General features: G+C 33.5%; 6 protein-coding genes across 6 annotated transcripts; 3 read left to right on the forward strand and 3 right to left on the reverse strand.

Moving 5' to 3' along the window:
- Positions 1-2,141: 2,141 nt before the first annotated feature.
- MONOS_15083 (uncharacterized protein) lies at positions 2,142-2,842 on the forward strand (the record flags this gene model as incomplete). Its single annotated transcript, XM_067867936.1, has 2 exons — positions 2,142-2,376; positions 2,544-2,842. The coding sequence occupies 2 exons, from the start codon at positions 2,142-2,144 to the stop codon at positions 2,840-2,842; spliced, it is 534 nt and encodes a 177-aa protein (XP_067723816.1).
- Positions 2,843-8,435: 5,593 nt separating this feature from the next.
- Positions 8,436-8,917, reverse strand: MONOS_16542 (uncharacterized protein; the record flags this gene model as incomplete). Its single annotated transcript, XM_067869449.1, has 2 exons — positions 8,436-8,721; positions 8,769-8,917. 2 exons carry the CDS (start codon positions 8,915-8,917, stop codon positions 8,436-8,438), a joined length of 435 nt encoding a protein of 144 aa, XP_067723817.1.
- A 66-nt stretch (positions 8,918-8,983) lies between these two features.
- MONOS_16541c1 (uncharacterized protein) lies at positions 8,984-9,538 on the reverse strand (the record flags this gene model as incomplete). The annotated part of the gene is made up of 1 exon (XM_067869447.1): positions 8,984-9,538. One exon carries the CDS (start codon positions 9,536-9,538, stop codon positions 8,984-8,986), a length of 555 nt encoding a protein of 184 aa, XP_067723818.1.
- Positions 9,539-15,342: 5,804 nt separating this feature from the next.
- Positions 15,343-15,897, forward strand: MONOS_16541c2 (uncharacterized protein; the record flags this gene model as incomplete). The annotated part of the gene is made up of 1 exon (XM_067869448.1): positions 15,343-15,897. One exon carries the CDS (start codon positions 15,343-15,345, stop codon positions 15,895-15,897), a length of 555 nt encoding a protein of 184 aa, XP_067723819.1.
- Positions 15,898-15,963: 66 nt separating this feature from the next.
- MONOS_17874 (uncharacterized protein) lies at positions 15,964-16,434 on the forward strand (the record flags this gene model as incomplete). The annotated part of the gene is made up of 2 exons (XM_067870837.1): positions 15,964-16,108; positions 16,178-16,434. 2 exons carry the CDS (start codon positions 15,964-15,966, stop codon positions 16,432-16,434), a joined length of 402 nt encoding a protein of 133 aa, XP_067723820.1.
- A 1,721-nt stretch (positions 16,435-18,155) lies between these two features.
- Positions 18,156-21,434, reverse strand: MONOS_16588 (uncharacterized protein). Its single transcript, XM_067869485.1, has one exon. It carries the CDS (start codon positions 21,326-21,328, stop codon positions 18,677-18,679), a length of 2,652 nt encoding a protein of 883 aa, XP_067723821.1. The 5' UTR covers positions 21,329-21,434; the 3' UTR covers positions 18,156-18,676.
- Between the last annotated feature and the right edge of the window lie 703 nt (positions 21,435-22,137).

The following is a 22,137-nucleotide window of genomic DNA, read 5'->3' on the forward strand; positions in this document are numbered from 1 at the left end:
CGGGAACAGAAACATTTTTTTTATAGATAAGCATCGTGGAAAAACATGATGTCATTATTCATAATCTTAGAAAATAGAAGTTGAAACTTTCGCAAGTTTAATCAAGAATTTGCAATCTATTTATCTATCCATTTTATTTCATTTTATTGTTTTGCTTTTGTTGTTTGATATCTTTCATTTTCTGCTTTTAAACATATCTTCAATGCACTGTTCATGGTTTTTTTCAACTTTTTCTTCTTTTTATTTCATCGTTACTTTTCTTCAGCAGTAAACAGAATTCAAGAATTGTGAAAATTGTTTTCACTATTTTATTTTTATCCATTATTATCTTATTTCAGTTCTTCACCTCTCAGTTCTTTGACTGCTATGATTTTTCATTCATTGTCCTTCTGCCTTTCAGAACGAAATTCATTCATGTTGCTTCAACTCATGCTCAGTCTCCTCCCCATCGAATAATGCATCTTCCGCAGCAAGCCACTCTTGAAGCCGGGGCAATAACATAGTTTTGAAAAGTTAGCACTCAGCACCTTCGTCAAGAGCGTCTTTGATGCAGCCTTGGTCTCTTTAGCTGTAGCAACATTCACAGCAGAGCATTAACAGTGAGACAACTGCTGAAGATCATTGCACTTCAATCTCCGCATCTCACACACGCATAAATGAATGGCTTCACTTTCTTCTTCAACGCAAATTCAGAATCTCATTCTTCTTTCTGTGCTCTTCATCCTCTTCGATCTTCGTCAAACAAGCAAAAGAATTTCAATTGGAATTTCTGCTCTTCTTTTTCTTCCTCGTCTCCCTTCTTTTCTTTTTCTTTGTTATTTTTGTTATTATTGTTTTCTTATTTTCAAAAAATCAAATTTGATTCAATTTTTGTTGGGAAATCCTCGATATTTGTTTTTTAAATTGAGAAATTTCCTTTCATCTTTTCCTTTATTTAAGTTTTTTTGATAATTGTGTTTAATGTTAAAAATCGTTATATCATTTGCTCCCCTATGTTTTTATTAATAAAATGACGTAAAGTTGACACCAACTTCCAATCAATTAAATGTTTAAAAAGTTATTATTAAAATATTGGATAAAGGATACTCTGAGCAATTTAGAACATTGGCTTTTTTGCATGGAATTGAATATAACATTATCTTTTTATTTTTTTCAACAAAATGAAATTTGTTGTCCCATGAATGTGCGTTCACATTTCCATTTTTTCTAAAACATAAATTGAATGAAAATTTCTAACTTTTTTTAAATCATCTTTTTTTTGCACATTAAAAGTACCAGTATTTAACGTTTTTTCTGAATGAACACCTAGGTTTCCTTTTCATTAACATCTTATCTTTTGCATAATCCCTTTTTGATAATAAATATTGATCATGATGTTTTTTTTTTCATATTAATATTTGACTTTGAGCGTTCGACTCTTTTGAACAAGTCATTTGTTCCGAAATGCAAATTATTTTATTCTTGGCTTGAAGTTATTCCTCATTGAAATGTTGATCATTCCCTGGAAATTGACAGTTAAATCAATTATCAACTAATCGCGAAAAAGTCTTCTAAATTTCGATCGGCTTTGAAAAAGAATACACAATAACACAGTAATTTATTTGAGGGAGAGAAGAAAAGCGGTGAGGATTCATTTTTCACTGTGATACAAACAGCTGGAGTGGAACCTTCATTCTTTCGAGCAACAGAAGAGAAGTGCAATTTGGCAATCACGAAGCTCAACAGTTTCTTCTGAATGAACCATTTCATCGGCATCGGCAGTATCATCATCGACTTCGGGCGAGCCACGACGCACTTTGCGAAGGAAAGCATAGAAGATAATTTTCTGAAGCAGGATATGATTGCTCTGGTGGAGCCGTGGAGAGATGGCTTCGGATAACTTGTTCTTAATGGAGCAGAAAGGTTATTTGCTAAGGAGGAAGAAGGAAGCATTTTGGACGAGGCGCCGCCACAGGCTGTGAATCGGGTGTTTGCAATGCTGCAGGCGAAGACTCTTTTTCCGGTGAAGATAAACTTTGTCCTTAACGTGTAGTTGTACTGCTAGCCAGTCATTCTGAGGGAGGATAGCAGCCTTTTTGATTCGCTAGTGCAAATGTGAAACAGTGAAGCCACGATCGATTCTGTTGCACAGTCTGCGGGGTATGGGCAGAGACAAGCAGATGAGCACATTTTGGAACAAGGGGAGAGAGACAAAGAGAAAGAAGAAAACAACGAAGAAAAAAAACTCGGTGGTTAACGATGCAATGCTTTCAGATGTGGAGCTGCTTCATGCAGCGCTGCAGCTGGAATGTCAGTTCATTGAAGAGAATGCATTCAACTATTTTGGCTTTATCTGGTCGAAATACTGGCTGGTGAATGTGTTTGTGCAAAGCAGCTGTTTGAGGAGCAGATGCTCCCGTCGCTCAGAGAGGAAGGAGCAGATGTGAAGCAAATTAGGAGCATGAGAGAAGGAGGAGGAGGAGAAGAAGAAGAAGAAGAAAAAGGCAGAATCAATAAAAATGGAAGAAAAAACTAATCTTCCTCTTCTTCTTCCTCCTTTTCAGTGCAGGAAGCGCTGAGGAGCCGTCCACACTGCACTCTTTCTGAATTTCTTCGGTCAAGAGTGCTTTATTCACAGGCGATGGCACAGCTTTTGAGCCTGCTGAAGATATCGCCTACTTATCACGCACTTCTGTGTGAATGTGTCAATGCTGCCTCATCTGTTGTGGCTGATGAGATGGTTGTTGACTTCATTCTCACACAGAAAAAATCCATTGAGGCTTTGGAAAGAAAGACAAATAAGAAAGAAAGGGAGGAGGTTGATGCACCAGAAACTATTTGTGTCGAAATGCTCAAAGATTGAAGAATGAATGAATGTTTCAATTTTGGAAATAAAATATGAGAAGATACATGTTTATTCGCATGTTAATGATAAACCTGAAATGAAAATGAAAAGAACAAGGAGTTTTATATATAATTAGATATGCAACAAGCAGTTCAGAGTGTCGATTGATAAACTCTGACGTCTTTCTCCCACAATTCTTCGAGCCCTGGAAAATAATCTTTCACAAAAACATTCACTACAAGGAGATTGGATTAGGCTGTATGCAAATGATGAGGAAATTTTGTAAATATCACTTTTTCGAAACATACAAGAATAATAAATGAATGAATCATCTTCAATAACACATTTTTCGGTTTCATTTTTCACCATAGATCTCTGAAACAACAGCAAACAACCTTCAATTATATCTCCTTTTTCTTGACCAATAAAACTTTGAAAAGTCTCCCTAAAGCTGCAGACCATCCTCCCATGCCAATCTCCATACACTGCATCAATTATTCTGAGCATTGGTTTCTCTTCCAGTTCGAAATTATGTGAATGGATTCTTTTCACTGATCCAAATGTCCCAAGGCACGTTTCATCATCGTTTTCAACATATTTCTCCTCCAGTTTATGCAAATCATCATTTGTTTAGCAACGACATTCCTCATCCTCCTCATCAATAGAAATGACAATTTTCTGTTGACCATCAAATTTTGTCTTTTTTTCTTCTTTGGAACGACGAGTATAATCTGTAGGATTTCTTTCATCTGAATCTTCTATATATTCATTGTCAGTTGCTTCGTTTTCTGCACATAACAAGCCACATTAATCTTCATCAAACTCTTCGTCTGATTCGTCAGCTATGCTTTCCATCTCCATTGATAGTGAGCTTGTTCGAAGAGTTTCAATGAAATTCAATAAATCAATAAAAATAATTTTTGAGCTTTTCTGGAAATTTTGTTGATCGTTAACAATAGGAATCAACCCAAATGTATCATTCATTGGAAAAACGAAAATTCTTCAACTCTTTTGAGTTTCAAAAATTCGCACTTTGCTCAATTAAAATCTTTTATGGTGTTTCTGAATAATCAATCCTTTCAAAAATATATTTCAAAAGAAACAAAGTTGGCAAGATCATCCAAAAAGTGTTTTATGAGGCAGACTGTGTCTGGATCTTTGATTGACAGAATTTATTTTGTCAAGAATTCGTTTTCATCAACATGGTTTTGCAATTTAATTCAAAAACAAATTGTTACAAAAATGACAAGTCACTTAAAAATGACGTCAGTGACGGGAAGTGCCAAAATAAACAAAAAATGACAAATGATCAAAAAAAGTGACGATCAAAAAAGTCCGCATCTGAAAAATTCATCAACTTTTCCATAACTAAAAATTTTCAAAAGTTTATTGCTAACAATTAATATATCAGCAAATAGCAGAAATATTGTTATGAAACCGATAATATTTCAATATTTAAAAAATGAATTATTTTCCAAAATAAATAAATTTTTCAGTTAAAAAAAAAGTGACATTTAAATTTCAGATTTGTCAGTCACTTTTCAAAAAAAGGCTCGTCACTGGCAGGGTGACGAGGAGGTTTATTATTAAATAAATAATTGTCATTTCTAACTGGATACTTTTTTGTTTGTCCGATCACTATGACACATTTAAAAAAATCAAAATTTCAAAAATGTTGATAATTTCGCTATTGCATACAACTCCGCACCAACTCACACTCATACGGTGATGCTCCAAGCTCTTTGCGACATCATGTCAATAGAAGAAATGATAGCACGTAACTATATCTTCACACAAGGAAAAATTAATTACGCGAAGCAGACTTTAAAAATAAACAATGGTGAAGTGAAAGTGCCCAAACGTCCATCCATTCCGTCATGCAAGAAAAACTTGTTTTTTTGTGATTATTAGCATTTTTTCATTTTCAAACAAATGTTGAAATAGGTTTGAGTGAAAAAGATTGGAATAAAGGAAACAAATGGATGATTGAGCATTCTTAGGAATGCTCATCAACGCTTGGTGAAAAACGGAAAACCAAAATTCAAAAAGATTACGAGGAATTCATTAACGAAGACGAATGGAAGAAATGCATTTTGATCAAGCACGATATTCAATCACAACATGATACTCCTGAACCCAATTCATCAAAAAAGACTATGACGATAATGAACGAAGAAAAAGCATTCCATAATATGAATGACAATACTGAAACAACTTTAAGAAAAGGTCGATCTTGAAATCAGGTTACAGCGTAACAAAAGAAAAAGAAAAAGAAATCAATTTTTTGTAATTCTCATCAGAACGAAAATTCTGATATGTTAATGTCTAATGACGAGAAAATAAAATCAGACAAAGAGGATAATCAACTTTCCATATCAATTACAGACACTAAAAGGAAGACAATTACCACTGATGAAAAACAATTTGATTCAAAAATGGTCGAGCCATCTTCTCCTCCTCTTATTTCGTTTTCTGAACTCAAAAAATTTCAAGACACTTTCAAAAAGGCTGATAAACATATTCTTTCCATCAATGATTCAATATGTTCTAGTGTACCTTTTCCAATATGTGACAAGTCCAATTCGCCTCATACACCATCATTTTCAAATTATCAGAGATTCAGAACTGATGCACCATTAAAGCAACCATTTATTAATCCGATATTACTTCAACAAGCTTCTTCTTCTGAAACAAATGATATGTTAACTCACATTAATACAACAAAATCAATCTGCAACAATTCGAACATCTTTCTCAATCACTTTGGAAACAATAAGAGTCATTTTTCCAATTAATCCATCATGGAATCGGTTTATGTCGAAAATGAATCACAGAAAGAAAATAGACAAAATGATTTTTTTCCAACTCAAATTGTGTCAATTGATTCCGTTGGCGGAAAAGGCCTGAATAACTTGGGAAATACGTGTTATTTATCATCCATTGTTCAATGCCTTTCATCCACTCTATTTTCTTCATCAATCAAAATCATTCCGAATTCAGAAGATAATTGCCTAACATCAACATTTTTGAAAACATGTTCCCAGCTTTGCTCAAATGAAGAAGTGAAATCATGGGACTTGAATTTAATCGACAGATTGGACATGTTTTTTTTTTTTTTTTTTTTTTTTTTGGGGGGGAAGCAACAGCAAAATGCACCACAGGCTTACGACAAACTTATTCAGTTATTTATTTCTGAAAATCTCATTCACAAATCGAACACTCAAGTGAACTGCTGCAATCATATTCAATGTTTGAAGTGCAATTCAATAAAAACAATTGACAACATAAAGGAGCTTAATTATTTCACTGTCAACAATACTGCTGTTTTTCAAGGATTGCAAAAATCAATTTCAAAGGAACATATGAGGCACCCAAATACCATCTTTTGCGACATATGTAACTGTAAACAAGAAATGGATATGTGGACAGAATTTCTATCTTTTCCAGAAATATTTGTATTGGACCATGAATCAAATTATGCCTCTCTTTTTGTTCCTCCTTTATTTATTTTGTTTCAGCAAGACTCGAAACGTAAAATTACAAATATTTCAGACGACACACATGATAATAAAACATTATCTTATATGAAAACAAATTTCACTTCTTATTATTATTCTTTCACAGGACAAATTTTTCATTAAAGAATGAGCCGAGACAATGGTCATAACATTGCTTTCGTTTCTGATGGAAACAAGGATAATATATTATGGTATATTTGCAACGATGGAATAACATATATGGTGAATAAAGATAATTGGAACACAGCTTGGAAGTCTATTTTTAGTCGAGGTTATCGAGCTTCATTGACTTTTTACTCGAAGTCAGAAAGATATGGTCAAGTTGTAAATCAGTTATGAGGTGGAGAATTGACACGTTCACGAAATTCAACATCAATCTCATCATCAAACACATCATCAAACTTATTGACTATCATATGGGAAATTTTTTTTGAGATGATAATCTCGTTCAATGTTTGATCTTTTTTTTTGAATTTTTGTGGGACAACTTTTTAAATACATTGGAAATTAATTAATATGATAAATCATCATTTTTTTGTAATATTTTTAATACGCAAATTTGGATTGATTCAATTTTCGAAAATAACCATAATTGTTCGAACATAAAGCATTTTCTTTTTTGCTGCGTATTATTCGGTCGTGCAAACTTTTTGATGTTCGAAGAATATAAATTTTCTATCTTTAATAAGTTTCATTTTCTTTAAATATTTAATTGTTCATGAACACACATGAATGGAAGCTTTTCATTCTTTTCAATTTTTTTTGAGATTTCTCGAGATAAGCAATATAGCAACGACAACAAACATAGAAGATCGGAAGAAGAATTAGAAGTTTCCACAGGTGTTGCATGCTGGATATGGTTTTGTTTTTGATTTTTGATGATTTGAAATTTTTTTGAATCGTATTATTTTCCTTCTTTTCATTTGTCTTTTATTTCATTCAGCATTTAACATACAATATATATTTCAATTATTGTGTTTGTAACAAATAGATTTGATCTTTGAAATGATTTAATTTTTGTTTTTTATTGAAAATTCATAAATTTATTTTTTTCCTGTGACATTCAATGGCATAGTCAATGAACGATTGAAATTTCGGTAACAAAAAGAATATCTGAATATTTGAAACAATTTTAAGGGGATATATTTTTTTATAACTGGAGTTAAAAGAAAAAAAAAATATGAAGAAAGAAAAAAACAAGATTAAGCAAAAGATGAGAGAAGAAAGTATTAAATGAAAGATGCTTGAGGTTTAATAGTTGAATTCACAAACATATGGAAATAGAATAGCTGCATAAAAAGAAGATAATAGGAAAGAAGTTGAAAGGAAAAAAAGATAAAGAGAGAAGAAAAAGAAAGAAGAAAATATAAAGAAAGAAGAATAAGAAAAGAGAGAGAGAAAAGAGAGAGAAAAGAGAGAGAAGGAAAAGAAGGTTGAAGCATAAAGAAGAAGTGGAGAGAAGAAGAAGAAGGAGAAGAAGAAAGAGGAAGAGCAGGATTTGTGGAAGAAGAGACATTAGCGAAGACATTTTGAGTTGAACATAAAGAAAATCTTCCATTTGAAGAAGAAGAAGAAGAAGAAGAAGGAGAAGGAGAAGGAGAAGGAGAAGGAGAAGGAGAAGGAGAAGGAGAGGAGAGAAAAAGAAAAAGAAAAAGGAAATAATAAAAAAAAGAATAAGAATGAAAAAGAAGAAAAAGAAAGAAAAGAAAGAAAAGAAAGATAAATAAATAGATAGATAGAAAGATAGATAGATAGATAGAAAGGAAGATTGAAAGATTGAAAGAAAGACTTCGAAAGGAAGAAGAACAAAGAAAAAAGGAAGAAGAAGAGAATAGGAAGAAGAAGGAAGAAGAAGAAGAGGGAATCAAAGAAGTGCTTGGAAATGGTGCAGGCTGATCAGCAGAGTTATCATTCCCATTTTGTTTAGACTGTCCAGCCAGCATTCTTCCATTTCCAATGTCTCTTCCTTTGAGCGAGTGCAGCACGCTTTCGTCGTCCATCGATAGCTCCTTCCTCTTTTCCCTTTCGATTGCTGCCTTCTTCTTCTCCTTCCGCTCCATCTCCTGCGCCTTCTCCAGCGGTGTCTTCAGTTGCTAGTGCACTCTCGTCTTCTTCGGCTCAGCCACAGCCGTCGAACGGGCAGAAGATGCCTTCAGAGCATCTCTGCTGAGCACAGCTGTCGCCCTGCCAAAGTTCGGAGGCAGCGGATAATCGTCATCGCATTCGTCGTTCTTCCCTTTCTCCTTCGAAAGCATTGCCAGCGACGCTTTCTGCTCCTCTCTCTCTCTCTCTCTCTCTCTCTCTCTCTCTCCTTCTCTGCATTCCTTCTCTCCACTTCCTCCACGGTTCTCAGAATTTCCTCTTTTCACGAGTTTTCCTCTTTGTCCAGCATTTTTCCATTCAAAAACTGCACATTTACGGCAAACACACTTCTCACAACTGCTGCTTCGCCTTTCCCATCAGCCACAATTCTTTTCTTCCTCAACAAAAGCACTCTTTCCTTCGCATAGTACTCGATATCTGCTTCTTCCTCATGCACTCCACTCACTCCAAACACACCCCATTTCCTCCTCATAAGTTCCGCAATGCCTTTTTCTCCGCTTTTCTCTCTTTCTCCTGATGCACCCACATCGCCCTCTCTCTATCTCTCTCCTCTCTCTTCTTCCCCTCCTCCTTTCTCTCCTTCTCTCATTCCTCCTTCCTCTCTTGATGCCTTCATTCGCTCTTTGTACATTACTGCCTTCGTGCACTGCTTCAGCTTCGTCTGCAGAGACTGCAGATAGCTCGTATTCAGTGTCTGTGCACCAGAACTGCCTCTAACAGAGAGAAGAGGACCTGTTAAGAGAAGCTTCCGAGTGAAGAAAGACTCACCACGTAGTGTACCACCAAGGAAGAAGGAAGAGGAAGTTGAGAATGAGTTGGAAGAGGAAGTGGATAAATTTGCATCAGGAGAGGAAGAAGAAGAAGAAGAAGAAATAAGAGATGTCTTTGGGGATCTCAATACAGATGCAGCTGCTTGCGACGAGTTGGTTGAGGCATTTGAGCTGTCGGCTGATCCTGTGCTTGCATAGCTCTTCACACTTCCTGTGTCACTTGCACCTTTCTCTTCATTCTTTTCTGCTGCTTTCTCTTCGGCCTCTGCTCGTCTTTTCTCTTCTTCTTCTCTTTTGCCTTCCTCTTTTGCCTTCTCAATCATCTTCAAAAGGGCTACTTCTTCCTTCTTGTCTCTGTATTCAACAGCCAAATGGACATTCTGGTAAATTATGTTTTTCTTATTTTTAAAATGATAATTTCAAAACGTTGATGTGTATTTAATTTTAAATGGATTCATTTTCTTATTTTGTATATTTGAATAATCTTTTCATTATGGATTATTTACTGGTTGATATTTGTGTTGATAATAATGCTCAAGGATATAAACTTCTGGAATATATATTTGTTAAAAGCAATTCGCTTTGTAAATAAATTCAAAATTTTTTCATATCGGAAGATATAATTTCCCATCCAGTATTTTGTTTCATATGAAAGAGTAAAATTTGACGTTCGCTAAATTTATTTTCTTATTGGAAAACTTTTTCTTTCTTTCTTTTTTGTTTGAGAAAAAAATGCAAATCTTTTTATTCAGAAATTCCATATATCCAAATAATCGAAATGAAAATTTTCATTTCGAAATTTTTATATCCCTTTGTTTGGTTTTCAACTTATTGTTATTTGTTATACGAATTCAGATAAGATAATTTCAACATAAATGTTTTCAACTCCTGAATCAACATTATCAACGAGAGCATGTCACGCATGGAATGAATAAAAAAAATTGGCGGAGACAAAGTTGATGAGCTTTTATTATTTTTATTGATAAAGAACAAAGCAGCTGCTGATGTGGCAAATACAATTCGTCAACAATCAAATGGTAATTGTCAATTGATTTCAAGTGAACTATAACAGATTTAAAATTGTGTTTTTTTGGTTTTTTTGTTTTCAATGTTTAACTTTGAATTATCAGAGTCTCTGTACACACTGATGAATGATCTGGCAGTTGTTTACAATGCCTCACATAAACATACACAGACAATGATTTTGTAAGCCGTTGCTCGTGATTATGCAATGAAAAAGCTTCAAACGTTTGGCTTCGATATATCAAGAGGACAGCACAGTTACGCAAAAAAATACTTTGCAAAAAATCAATGATCAAATTATTCCTCCCCAAAAACCAATACTTCCAATGTGCAAGCGTGGTTTTAATAATTTTTCAATGTTTCTTTTTTGAAGATAATAATTCAATTTTTAAGGAATTGAAGAAGATGCTTGGAACAAAGGAAACACGTGGATGATAAATCATTCAACAAAAATGTCATCATCAATAATTTGCAATAAAAAATTGTCAAAGCACTCAGAAAAAGAACAGTTTTTGGATGAATCTGCCTGGGATGATTTGATATGCATATCATCGCATGACAAAAGACAGGAACAACCAAATAAAATAGGAGAAGAGTCATCAATAAAGCATCAAAGAATTCCTCCAAATGAAGAATCCAGCTTTCAATCTCATTTTGACGATCGTTCAATATCAGCTGATTCTGAAAGTGAACAAGACTCAACTGGATTTCGAAAAGAGAAAATTCATCTTTTTAGAGAAAATACAGAAACATCATCAAAAGTGATTCAAGGGAAAATATTCATGAAAAACAGAGCAAATGATTCTCCCACATTTATTGCTGATTCAATTGTTAAGAAAGCCAATATCGATTGCGAACATAATAGAAACATTCCGTTTCAAATTCGTTCTGAAAAAAATTCATTGTCTCCACAAATAATCCCTCCTTATTGTCTAACTCACTTTATTGATTCTTTGGATCAGAGACAAGAAGCCAATGAATCATGTCTGACAACATTAATGAAAACCACTGACAATTCAAACACTTGTTCACATACAAAATCAGAGACATGTCCTGTTAATAAATTTCATTCAAATATAAGGGTGAGCAATTAATCCTGTTTTGGAAATTTGGCAATCCAAGTGAATTTGCCATCGATTGAGAAAAGAACAGATCAAAGTCACATTGAAAATTCTGATCGAGAAGATTTGACGCATATTGGTGAAGAAAGCGTGGAACTCAATTCTCAACCAAATAAAAAGGACAACAGCAAAAACCAATCTGATTCAAAATGTCAAACAATAATTCGCATTCAGAATCCGCAAACAAAAAAGTTATCAGAGAGAAAGGGTATAATAAATTTTGGAAATACATGTTATTTATCGTCGTTATTGCAAAGCTTTTCTTCCATCATATCTATTAATCCTTCAATTGTCAAAGAACCAAATTGAAAAACGTGTCTTTCAAAAATGTTGTTGAATGTTTATTCTCAAATTCAAGGAAATTCAAATTATGTGGAGGAATGGAAGGCAGTCCTAATTGACGAATGGGAATCATTCTGTGGTTTCGGAAAAAGAAAACTACAAAATATTTCATAATCATATGGATTCTGATCAAACGGCTCATAAAAGACAATGCACTTTGTCAGGATAATATTGGTATAACCACTTCCAACCACACAAAATGCAAATTTTGTGAAATTTCTTCAATTGTTCAAAGTACTTCCAACAACATAATCATCAATTCAAATTCAGTGGAAAGAGGGCAAAAGAAATATTTAACGAAAGAACATCTTTCAAAAAACAATTCAGTTTTATGTGGCAAATGCGGAAAACTTAATGAAGCGACAAAATTGACAGAGATTCGTTTCTATCCACAATTATTAACAATTGAACATGAATGTTCATCCATAAAGCCATCAATTCCACCAAAACAATTATTCTTTTTTGTCAAAAATCATCATCGAACATTTGCAACTTCTTCAATGGAATTTCCAAACTCGAAATCTTCAGCTCATCTTCAAACAAAAAGAAGTTATTCTTTTATTGGACAAATATTATTCAGGCAAACTGATCAATCCCATGGGAATTATATTTCATTTGTCAGAGATTCTTGCATTGATAAAGAATCCTGGTTTATTTGCAACGATGCTTTCGTTTCAAAAGTCAATGCTCAAAGTTGGAAACAAGCATGGGAAAATTTATTTAAAGAAGGATATATACCATCATTATCATTTTACATTGAAGATCACACAAATAATGGAAAAAATACAATTCAAAAAGGAGAAGCACTTTCAAATATTCAACTGTCTGAAAAGCAAACCAAAAAAACTCAACACAAAAATGCACTTGAAGGAGCAATGTTAAGAGCAAACAATGACGACGCATTTTCAATATCCTCTTCAAACATCAACAATCATTTACCATTAAAACGGAATCAAAAATCAACTCGGATTTTTTCACCAAATGAAAAAAGACTTATTTGCAAGCCGAAATCAAGATTATGGAAAGAATTTCAGGAAGAAACAAACATTAAGTTATCACTTTCTTATTTCAACAAACGACACAATTTTATCGAGCAAAAAAGAGAACTGATGTATGTGAAATGTGTGAAAAACTTGATCATTTGGAAAGAAAATTGAGGTCTGTTCCTTCTTCAAAATGAAGCAAATCGGATATGAAAAATTTTTCAATTTTGAAAATGCACAAAACGTATGCGGAATGGCAACGAAAACATTTTCAAAAAACAGTTCATGATTTGAAGGAGAATGAAGTGACATTGCTGTTTGATTTCAAAGAAAAATGGAAATTGCACATCAGATTTCTCCAACTTCATCAAAAACTGTGTGATGCCAAATAAATTTCCCATTAAACATTAATATCGTTATTGAAACAAAGCAATCATTTGATTATTAACATTGTCAACTTCATCAAAGAAAACAATAAAATAATAATTAATAAGAAATCTAGTTTTTACAGTCAAAATTTTTTTTTAATTATAATTATCCTTTCCAAACTTTTTGATTTTTAAAATTATTCTGCAATTCATGTTCTTATATCCAAAATCTCTTATTTGTTCACTTTCCATAATGAAACAAATACTTTTTATATTCTGAAAAAGACAATGTCAAGAGAATTATTTTCAGAAATAACACAGATTGAACGTTTGAAATAGTGAATTCGGTGTTCTGGTTAACTAGGTCAATAATTACCTTTCCGATGAAAATGTTTTATCATTGCAGGATTTGATTTCTTTTTTGAAAAAGCATGTTGAATCCCATACAGTTTCACAAAACACTATTTCACAAAGGCAAAACCAATCAACTTCAACAAATATTTCTTCATCAGAGAATTCTCAATTTGAATTATCAGTGAACGACAGATATTTTGAAGAATAGATTTCATCACAACAGAAAGTTTGGCCTTCTTTCGTCATTCCACACATGAAAGATTTCTTGTTTTTTGAAAGTGAGAATAATCATGTATTTGGATCAGCAGTCGTCTATTCTCCATAGCGCTGTTTAATTGATCTTCAAGGAACAATAAAGAATGAAACAGTTTTGAATGAAAGAAAAACATGTTCAAAGCAGCAAAACTCACAAAATATCATCAATGTTCCACAATCTTCAATTGAAATGATTTGCAGACGAAACAGATTTTTACGCAATTCATTAACATTTGATTTCTGTAATTGTCCCATATGTATCATTGATCTTCAAGCAAGATTTAAAGTGCATGCTCAGCTTTTGCTCCATCGGAAAAGCAAAAGACGTGGTATCAAGCATTAGATAAAAATAATCACTTTATTTTTATCCAGACTTGGATATAGTTTGATATCTCCCAGGTGCACTTTTTAATCTAATCCGATTGGCTTATTGAGAATCAATGATTTTGAATGATAATAACCCAAATATTTCATATTAGCTGCTCCAAATGTTTATTCTTTGTTCATTAAAACATGTTAATGAAAAGACGTGAATGTTTGTGGAATCGAAAATCAATTTCTGTTGACGATTCGGAAAATCTCTTGATATTGGTGAGGCAATGTTATTTGTGCATTTTTTGACGTCATTTGAAAATGCAATTTCAATATTGATCTTTGTAGATAATAAGACAGTGTGCGAAGTGTAACTTATTGCAAATTCTAATCCATCTTTAAGTCTCAATTTTAATGAATAAGAAGGATTTCTTGTGGGATGCAAAGATGTCGAACAAGAATGCTGCAAAAATAATTTTTCGCAGTTCTTTCTTTCAATTTTGATGTTTGATTGTTGAATAATCTTTTGAAGGAATATTAGAGACAGTTTATGGATATAGCTTCAATGAAAATGTTTTCTTGTGACTCAAAAGATAAAAAGCTTATTCGGAAATTTGTCATTAAGCAATTTTCAACATTGCATGGTTTGATAATTATTTTTCAAATGTTAATCATTTGGTTTCATTTGAGATTGACTTTTGAAGAATTGACCACTTTCATCAAACACATCATAATATTTCTTTTCATGTAAACATTTTCAATTTAAAAGTTTCATCACTCGATCGAAACTGTTTTTGGAATGATCTGATTTGCCAATTCATCGCTTCGATTACGAGCATTGAATAATTCATTTTTTAAAATATGATTCGTTCATATTTGTTTCAAACATCATCAAAATTTTAACGAATTGATAATTAACTTGAAATGTGGAATTGTCATATTTTTGAATTGTTAATAAATAACATTTCATAATTTTCATGCATTGTATCACCATCTCTTCCTTTGTTGTCTTGTATACTCAACTTCTTTTTATCGTCCTCTCCACTTTATTTCATATCCTTCAACCTTTTTCAAATTGTCTTCTGTCATCTTTTCTTCACATCTTCTTCTTCTCTCCTCTCTTTATTCAACTTATTCTACCAATTCTCTCTGCTTCTTCTCTCCTTTCTTTCTTCTTCTTTTTTATAATCTTCATCTTCTTTCTTCTCCATCATTGCCATTATCATCATTATCATTATCATTTTCTTCATCTTCTTCCAACAAAAAATCATCTAGATTATCTTTAAAGAAGTCACTCAACTAAATTTACCAGAATGTCCATTTGGCTGTTGAATACAGAGACAAGAAGGAAGAAGTAGCCCTTTTGAAGATGATTGAGAAGGCAAAAGAGGAAGGCAAAAGAGAAGAAGAAGAGAAAAGACGAGCAGAGGCCGAAGAGAAAGCAGCAGAAAAGAATGAAGAGAAAGGTGCAAGTGACACAGGAAGTGTGAAGAGCTATGCAAGCACAGGATCAGCCGACAGCTCAAATGCCTCAACCAACTCGTCGCAAGCAGCTGCATCTGTATTGAGATCCCCAAAGACATCTCTTATTTCTTCTTCTTCTTCTTCTTCCTCTCCTGATGCAAATTTATCCACTTCCTCTTCCAACTCATTCTCAACTTCCTCTTCCTTCTTCCTTGGTGGTACACTACGTGGTGAGTCTTTCTTCACTCGGAAGCTTCTCTTAACAGGTCCTCTTCTCTCTGTTAGAGGCAGTTCTGGTGCACAGACACTGAATACGAGCTATCTGCAGTCTCTGCAGACGAAGCTGAAGCAGTGCACGAAGGCAGTAATGTACAAAGAGCGAATGAAGGCATCAAGAGAGGAAGGAGGAATGAGAGAAGGAGAGAAAGGAGGAGGGGAAGAAGAGAGAGGAGAGAGATAGAGAGAGGGCGATGTGGGTGCATCAGGAGAAAGAGAGAAAAGCGGAGAAAAAGGCATTGCGGAACTTATGAGGAGGAAATGGGGTGTGTTTGGAGTGAGTGGAGTGCATGAGGAAGAAGCAGATATCGAGTACTATGCGAAGGAAAGAGTGCTTTTGTTGAGGAAGAAAAGAATTGTGGCTGATGGGAAAGGCGAAGCAGCAGTTGTGAGAAGTGTGTTTGCCGTAAATGTGCAGTTTTTGAATGGAAAAATGCTGGACAAAGAGGAAAACTCGTGAAAAGAGGAAATTCTGAGAACCGTGGAGGAAGTGGAGAGAAGGAATGCAGAGAAGGAGAGAGAGAGAGAGAGAGAGAGAGAGCAGAAAGCGTCGCTGGCAATGCTTTCGAAGGAGAAAGGGAAGAACGACGAATGCGATGACGATTATCCGCTGCCTCCGAACTTTGGCAGGGCGACAGCTGTGCTCAGCAGAGATGCTCTGAAGGCATCTTCTGCCCGTTCGACGGCTGTGGCTGAGCCGAAGAAGACGAGAGTGCACTAGCAACTGAAGACACCGCTGGAGAAGGCGCAGGAGATGGAGCGGAAGGAGAAGAAGAAGGCAGCAATCGAAAGGGAAAAGAGGAAGGAGCTATCGATGGACGACGAAAGCGTGCTGCACTCGCTCAAAGGAAGAGACATTGGAAATGGAAGAATGCTGGCTGGACAGTCTAAACAAAATGGGAATGATAACTCTGCTGATCAGCCTGCACCATTTCCAAGCACTTCTTTGATTCCCTCTTCTTCTTCTTCCTTCTTCTTCCTATTCTCTTCTTCTTCCTTTTTTCTTTGTTCTTCTTCCTTTCGAAGTCTTTCTTTCAATCTTTCAATCTTCCTTTCTATCTATCTATCTATCTTTCTATCTATCTATTTATTTATCTTTCTTTTCTTTCTTTTCTTTCTTTTTCTTCTTTTTCATTCTTATTCTTTTTTTTATTATTTCCTTTTTCTTTTTCTTTTTCTCTCCTCTCCTTCTCCTTCTCCTTCTCCTTCTCCTTCTCCTTCTTCTTCTTCTTCTTCTTCTTCAAATGGAAGATTTTCTTTATGTTCAACTCAAAATGTCTTCGCTAATGTCTCTTCTTCCACAAATCCTGCTCTTCCTCTTTCTTCTTCTCCTTCTTCTTCTTCTCTCCACTTCTTCTTTATGCTTCAACCTTCTTTTCCTTCTCTCTCTTTTCTCTCTCTTTTCTCTCTCTCTTTTCTTATTCTTCTTTCTTTATATTTTCTTCTTTCTTTTTCTTCTCTCTTTATCTTTTTTTCCTTTCAACTTCTTTCCTATTATCTTCTTTTTATGCAGCTATTCTATTTCCATATGTTTGTGAATTCAACTATTAAACCTCAAGCATCTTTCATTTAATACTTTCTTCTCTCATCTTTTGCTTAATCTTGTTTTTTTCTTTCTTCATATTTTTTTTTTCTTTTAACTCCAGTTATAAAAAAATATATCCCCTTAAAATTGTTTCAAATATTCAGATATTCTTTTTGTTACCGAAATTTCAATCGTTCATTGACTATGCCATTGAATGTCACAGGAAAAAAATAAATTTATGAATTTTCAATAAAAAACAAAAATTAAATCATTTCAAAGATCAAATCTATTTGTTACAAACACAATAATTGAAATATATATTGTATGTTAAATGCTGAATGAAATAAAAGACAAATGAAAAGAAGGAAAATAATACGATTCAAAAAAATTTCAAATCATCAAAAATCAAAAACAAAACCATATCCAGCATGCAACACCTGTGGAAACTTCTAATTCTTCTTCCGATCTTCTATGTTTGTTGTCGTTGCTATATTGCTTATCTCGAGAAATCTCAAAAAAAATTGAAAAGAATGAAAAGCTTCCATTCATGTGTGTTCATGAACAATTAAATATTTAAAGAAAATGAAACTTATTAAAGATAGAAAATTTATATTCTTCGAACATCAAAAAGTTTGCACGACCGAATAATACGCAGCAAAAAAGAAAATGCTTTATGTTCGAACAATTATGGTTATTTTCGAAAATTGAATCAATCCAAATTTGCGTATTAAAAATATTACAAAAAAATGATGATTTATCATATTAATTAATTTCCAATGTATTTAAAAAGTTGTCCCACAAAAATTCAAAAAAAAAAGATCAAACATTGAACGAGATTATCATCTCAAAAAAAATTTCCCATATGATATTTTTCTAAATAGTGCATTATTTGAACATAAGAAAAAGGTGTTAATAATATTAGATTTGTTTGTATTTCAGTTTTACTAAATAATGGTGAGGTGTGAAATCCAAAGAAAAAAAAGAGTTCTCATTGTTTAAAAATAACCAAAAATAAAAAAAAGAAAAGTTTAATAACAACATCAACAAGAAAAACTATCAAATTCAAAAGCTCGTGATAATACGAGCATGTCTTTGATCTCATTTGTAAAATAATAATTTCAAGATCTTTTTAGTAAAATGGTAAAAGTAAAAAAATATTCTCTGAAATAGTAAATAATGATGTTTTCAAGGTTTCTGTTTATTTTTCTTTATTTGCAAATGCTTAAAAAACCAAAAAATTTTAGGTACCAATAAAAATAATTGGTACCAATTAAAATATGACCCTAAATAAAACAATTGTGATTTTCACTTATTTTTAAAAGAATGACTATTTCAATTGACTTTTGTCTCATAGAAATCTTTTCAAGAACGAAATTTGAAAAACAATGAATTTCGAAAGTTCAAATTTTCAAAATGCAATTATTGGATGAAATTTAATTCATATTGATAATTTCATTTTTTTGAATTCTTCCAAAAATCCTTTGTATTCAAACATTTTATTCCAAATTCCTTCAATCGAATCCGCTGCGCTCTTAACAAGTGACTTACTGACTTTTCCGTCATCCATCAATTCAAAGTCCTTTATAAGCTTTGGTATTTCTTCCATTTTTTCTTTTGCAATTATGAATTTCATAATGATTTTTGTATTTTCATCTATATTTTCTGGTTGTGATTCTATGTGTTTCTCTTTTCCTCTATATTTGCATTCCATCGAAACTGAAAATTCTTCAAAATGTTTGAACTGATGTTCCAAATGAGCTGATTGATCTGATAATTGTGAATTTGATAAACAATCAGGTGAAACTGACGATGATGCAGTCGAATCATAAGCTCCTTTTTGTTCGTTTGATTTTCTTTGACTTGTAACATTATTTCTTTGTGTTGTGCGTGCAGTGCTGTTTGGCTTTGATGAATAGAGTTTGATTTTTTCTGCCACTGTTAAACTTCTTTCTTCATTTCTTGGTGATGAATGTTCATCATAACCTTGGAAAGCACTTGACATTTTTTGATCCTTCTTCTTTTCATTTGAATCTGAACAGTGAACATTTGTATTGCTTCTGTAAGTTGTTTCATTTGCAGGTATCATTCTCCATTTGTCAAACAGTTTTTTGAAAGTGAACATCGGAAAAGATGAACTTATCTTTTCATCTTTCATATTTGTTCCTTTTGTTTTTGTTGCAAACATAGAATCAATTCCTGCTTCAAACTTATTTGAAGAAGATGAAGTTTCAAATGATTTTTCTTTTTTCGTTGTCCATTCAGTTTTTTCATTTGGTATTTTTGATACATGCAATTTTGCAAAAAGATACATTTGTTCGATGATTTTATAATTATTTTCCCATTGTTCATCGCATTCCCTGCAAAACTCTAAACATTTTTGCAACCTTGAACTCCTATTGATCCATTTCTCCTCCTCATTTTTCAAATATTCTATCCGCTCCTCCATATCCCTCTTCTTTTTTTCATTTGTGTTTATCTCATCCTTTTTCCTGTCGTTACGTTTTTGGACCATATCTAATTCTCTTTTCAATGTATCAATACTTATTCCACATTCCTCTTTTCTGTTTTCGCACTCTTTCACTTTGATCTGATATTCTTGTATCTTCTGTCTATTTGAAGGAATATCACGCTTTGGGGCAAACAGATCAATTTTCCCTTCACAGACACTTGAATCGTTTAAAAATGCTGTTGGAATTCCAAATCCCATCACAGCTCCAACAACATTAAGAGCACGCCTTAATGCTTTTGGTGCTTTGAAAACTCCTCTCAAGACCCCATCTTTGATGCAAACTTCTTGTTCTTCCTTGTCGTTGTATGTGTATTTATTTCCAGCAGTGAAAAAGCAAGTGGCATTTGGAACATTGATTGGTCTCTCTATGACAACTTCATTTGATGCATAATTGTCAAATTCACAGAATTCAATTGTGTCAAATTTCACGGTTTCAGGTTGATCAAGTTCATTGATCCTTTTTTGATATTCGACAATATCATCATTGCATTGCTTGATAGTGTTTTCTTGATTTTTGATTGTTGTTACGATTGATTCTTCTGATTCAAAAGTGATGTTTCTCAGTTTATCCTCCAATTCCTCAACATCGTCGCTCACTTCTGAATACAACTTTTCCGAATCTTTTGCAAAATCTTCACATGCACTAAATATTTGTGGTTGAAAATCTGGTATCTGTTTCCTCCCTCTCATGGCTAATACAAGCCAATATAGCTTGCTCGCCATCGATGAGGCAAATTCCATAAACCAGTGATAAGAGTTGCATTGATCAAGACTGACATCATTGGGGCTCCGATAATTGTCCAGATTATTTATCTCGTCTTTAATTGGTTCCTCAGATCCGTCGAGTGTCGGATCATAGTAGATTAGTCTGCCATTAGCGTGAGCCTTCTTCCACACAAGAAGTGTCTGAAGTTGATTCAAGCTTCTCCTGATTTCCTCTCCTTGCACACCTGTTGCTCCTTTCGCTTTTTGCAGAAGAATTCCAATTTTTTGTTCAAGAGATTGTGCTGCTTTAATTTCCGGAAACTTCTTTTCGATTTTATCCACTGTTGTTTTTTCCAGTACTGTAAATTTTCCTATCAAACTTCCTTGAACCTTCTCTATAATTTCTGATGTTTCCTTATGTTGAATTTGCATTTTATGCAGCCAAAATTCATTGCATTTGTTTGCAACGAACACAACTGGTAGTTCTTTGTTTTTCAAAATTTCGTTTATACACTTCATATCATCATATGCATTTGTCAAATTGTGGTAGTTTTCATATTGAGAAATATACACAATCATCACTTTTGATGCATTTCTCTGGAAGAACTGTAATATAAGTGAGTTGATAATTTCTTCTTTCACATCCACTTCTCCTCCGAGAAAGCCTCTGGTGTCCAATAACAAAATATCCTTATCCCACTCGTAAACTTCTGCTATCTTTGTTTGAGCCGCAACTCCACTTCCCATTTGAGCTGTTTTTTCCAATTTTGTTTTCACTACCAAATCTCCATTGTCATTCGCTTCCATTTTCATCCCTCTTAACTTGTTTATCAAGGTACTTTTTCCAACCTGGCTCCTTCCAAGAACGATCGCCATGTTTTTGCCTGATCCGCAATTGCGACATCTCTCGTAAAACTCTTTCAAAATATACAAGAAGTCTTCTTGCGAGAACTTCACCTTCCCTCCATTTGTTTTCTCATCTGCCATATGATCTATAAGAGACATTTTCAATGACTAACTCAAATATTTATTCACTCCCATATTACTGTTTGAATGGATTCTTTTATTTTGGGCGTTAAGAATTAATCCAGTCCCATTGCAAAATCCGTAATTCTTGCAGAAAAAGCAGCAGTCAGAGAATATGCACAATGCAATGTTCATAACACCCGCATTGATTTCAATGAGAGAAGAAGTATCATTTTTGAAAGCTCGTTGAAACACAGAAATTGGAGCAAGATCGAGTATGGAACATGTTTCGGCACTCTTTGAGCTCCATCATCAGCTTGAGAAGACTGTTCCACAAATCAAGTCCATTTAATTATTGTCAATCAGACAGAAAAAACTGTTATTCATTGCTCTTTTAACACAAAAAAAGGAGATATCCTTCCTTTATGCAGACATGTGAATATTTAGCGAATAACGTTTATGTGAATATTAAAAACGAGCAGCATCAACGGAGATAATGGATACAAATGCACTTTTATAATGTATTGAAGAAATACAAAGGATGTGGAAATTTGTATTTAAAAATAAATAGCAAAAGAAAAATATAATCCAAAGATGAAAAGAAAATGATGTTTTAACAGAATGAGCCTTGAATGGAAGAGCAATAATCATTTCTGGTTTGTCATCATTCTCTCTATTGATTTCAAATTGCAATTTCAATCGTTGGTGCACTGGCAAAG

Source organism: Monocercomonoides exilis, assembly GCF_001643675.1.
Source record: "Monocercomonoides exilis strain PA203 chromosome Unknown scaffold35-1074681, whole genome shotgun sequence".
In the NCBI taxonomy this organism is placed as follows: domain Eukaryota; phylum Preaxostyla; order Oxymonadida; family Polymastigidae; genus Monocercomonoides; species Monocercomonoides exilis.

Coding starts and splice junctions, on each gene's coding strand:
- MONOS_16588 (XM_067869485.1), bottom strand. CDS start 21,328: ATGGCGATCGTTCTTGGAAGGAGCCAGGTTGGAAAAAGTACCTTGATA.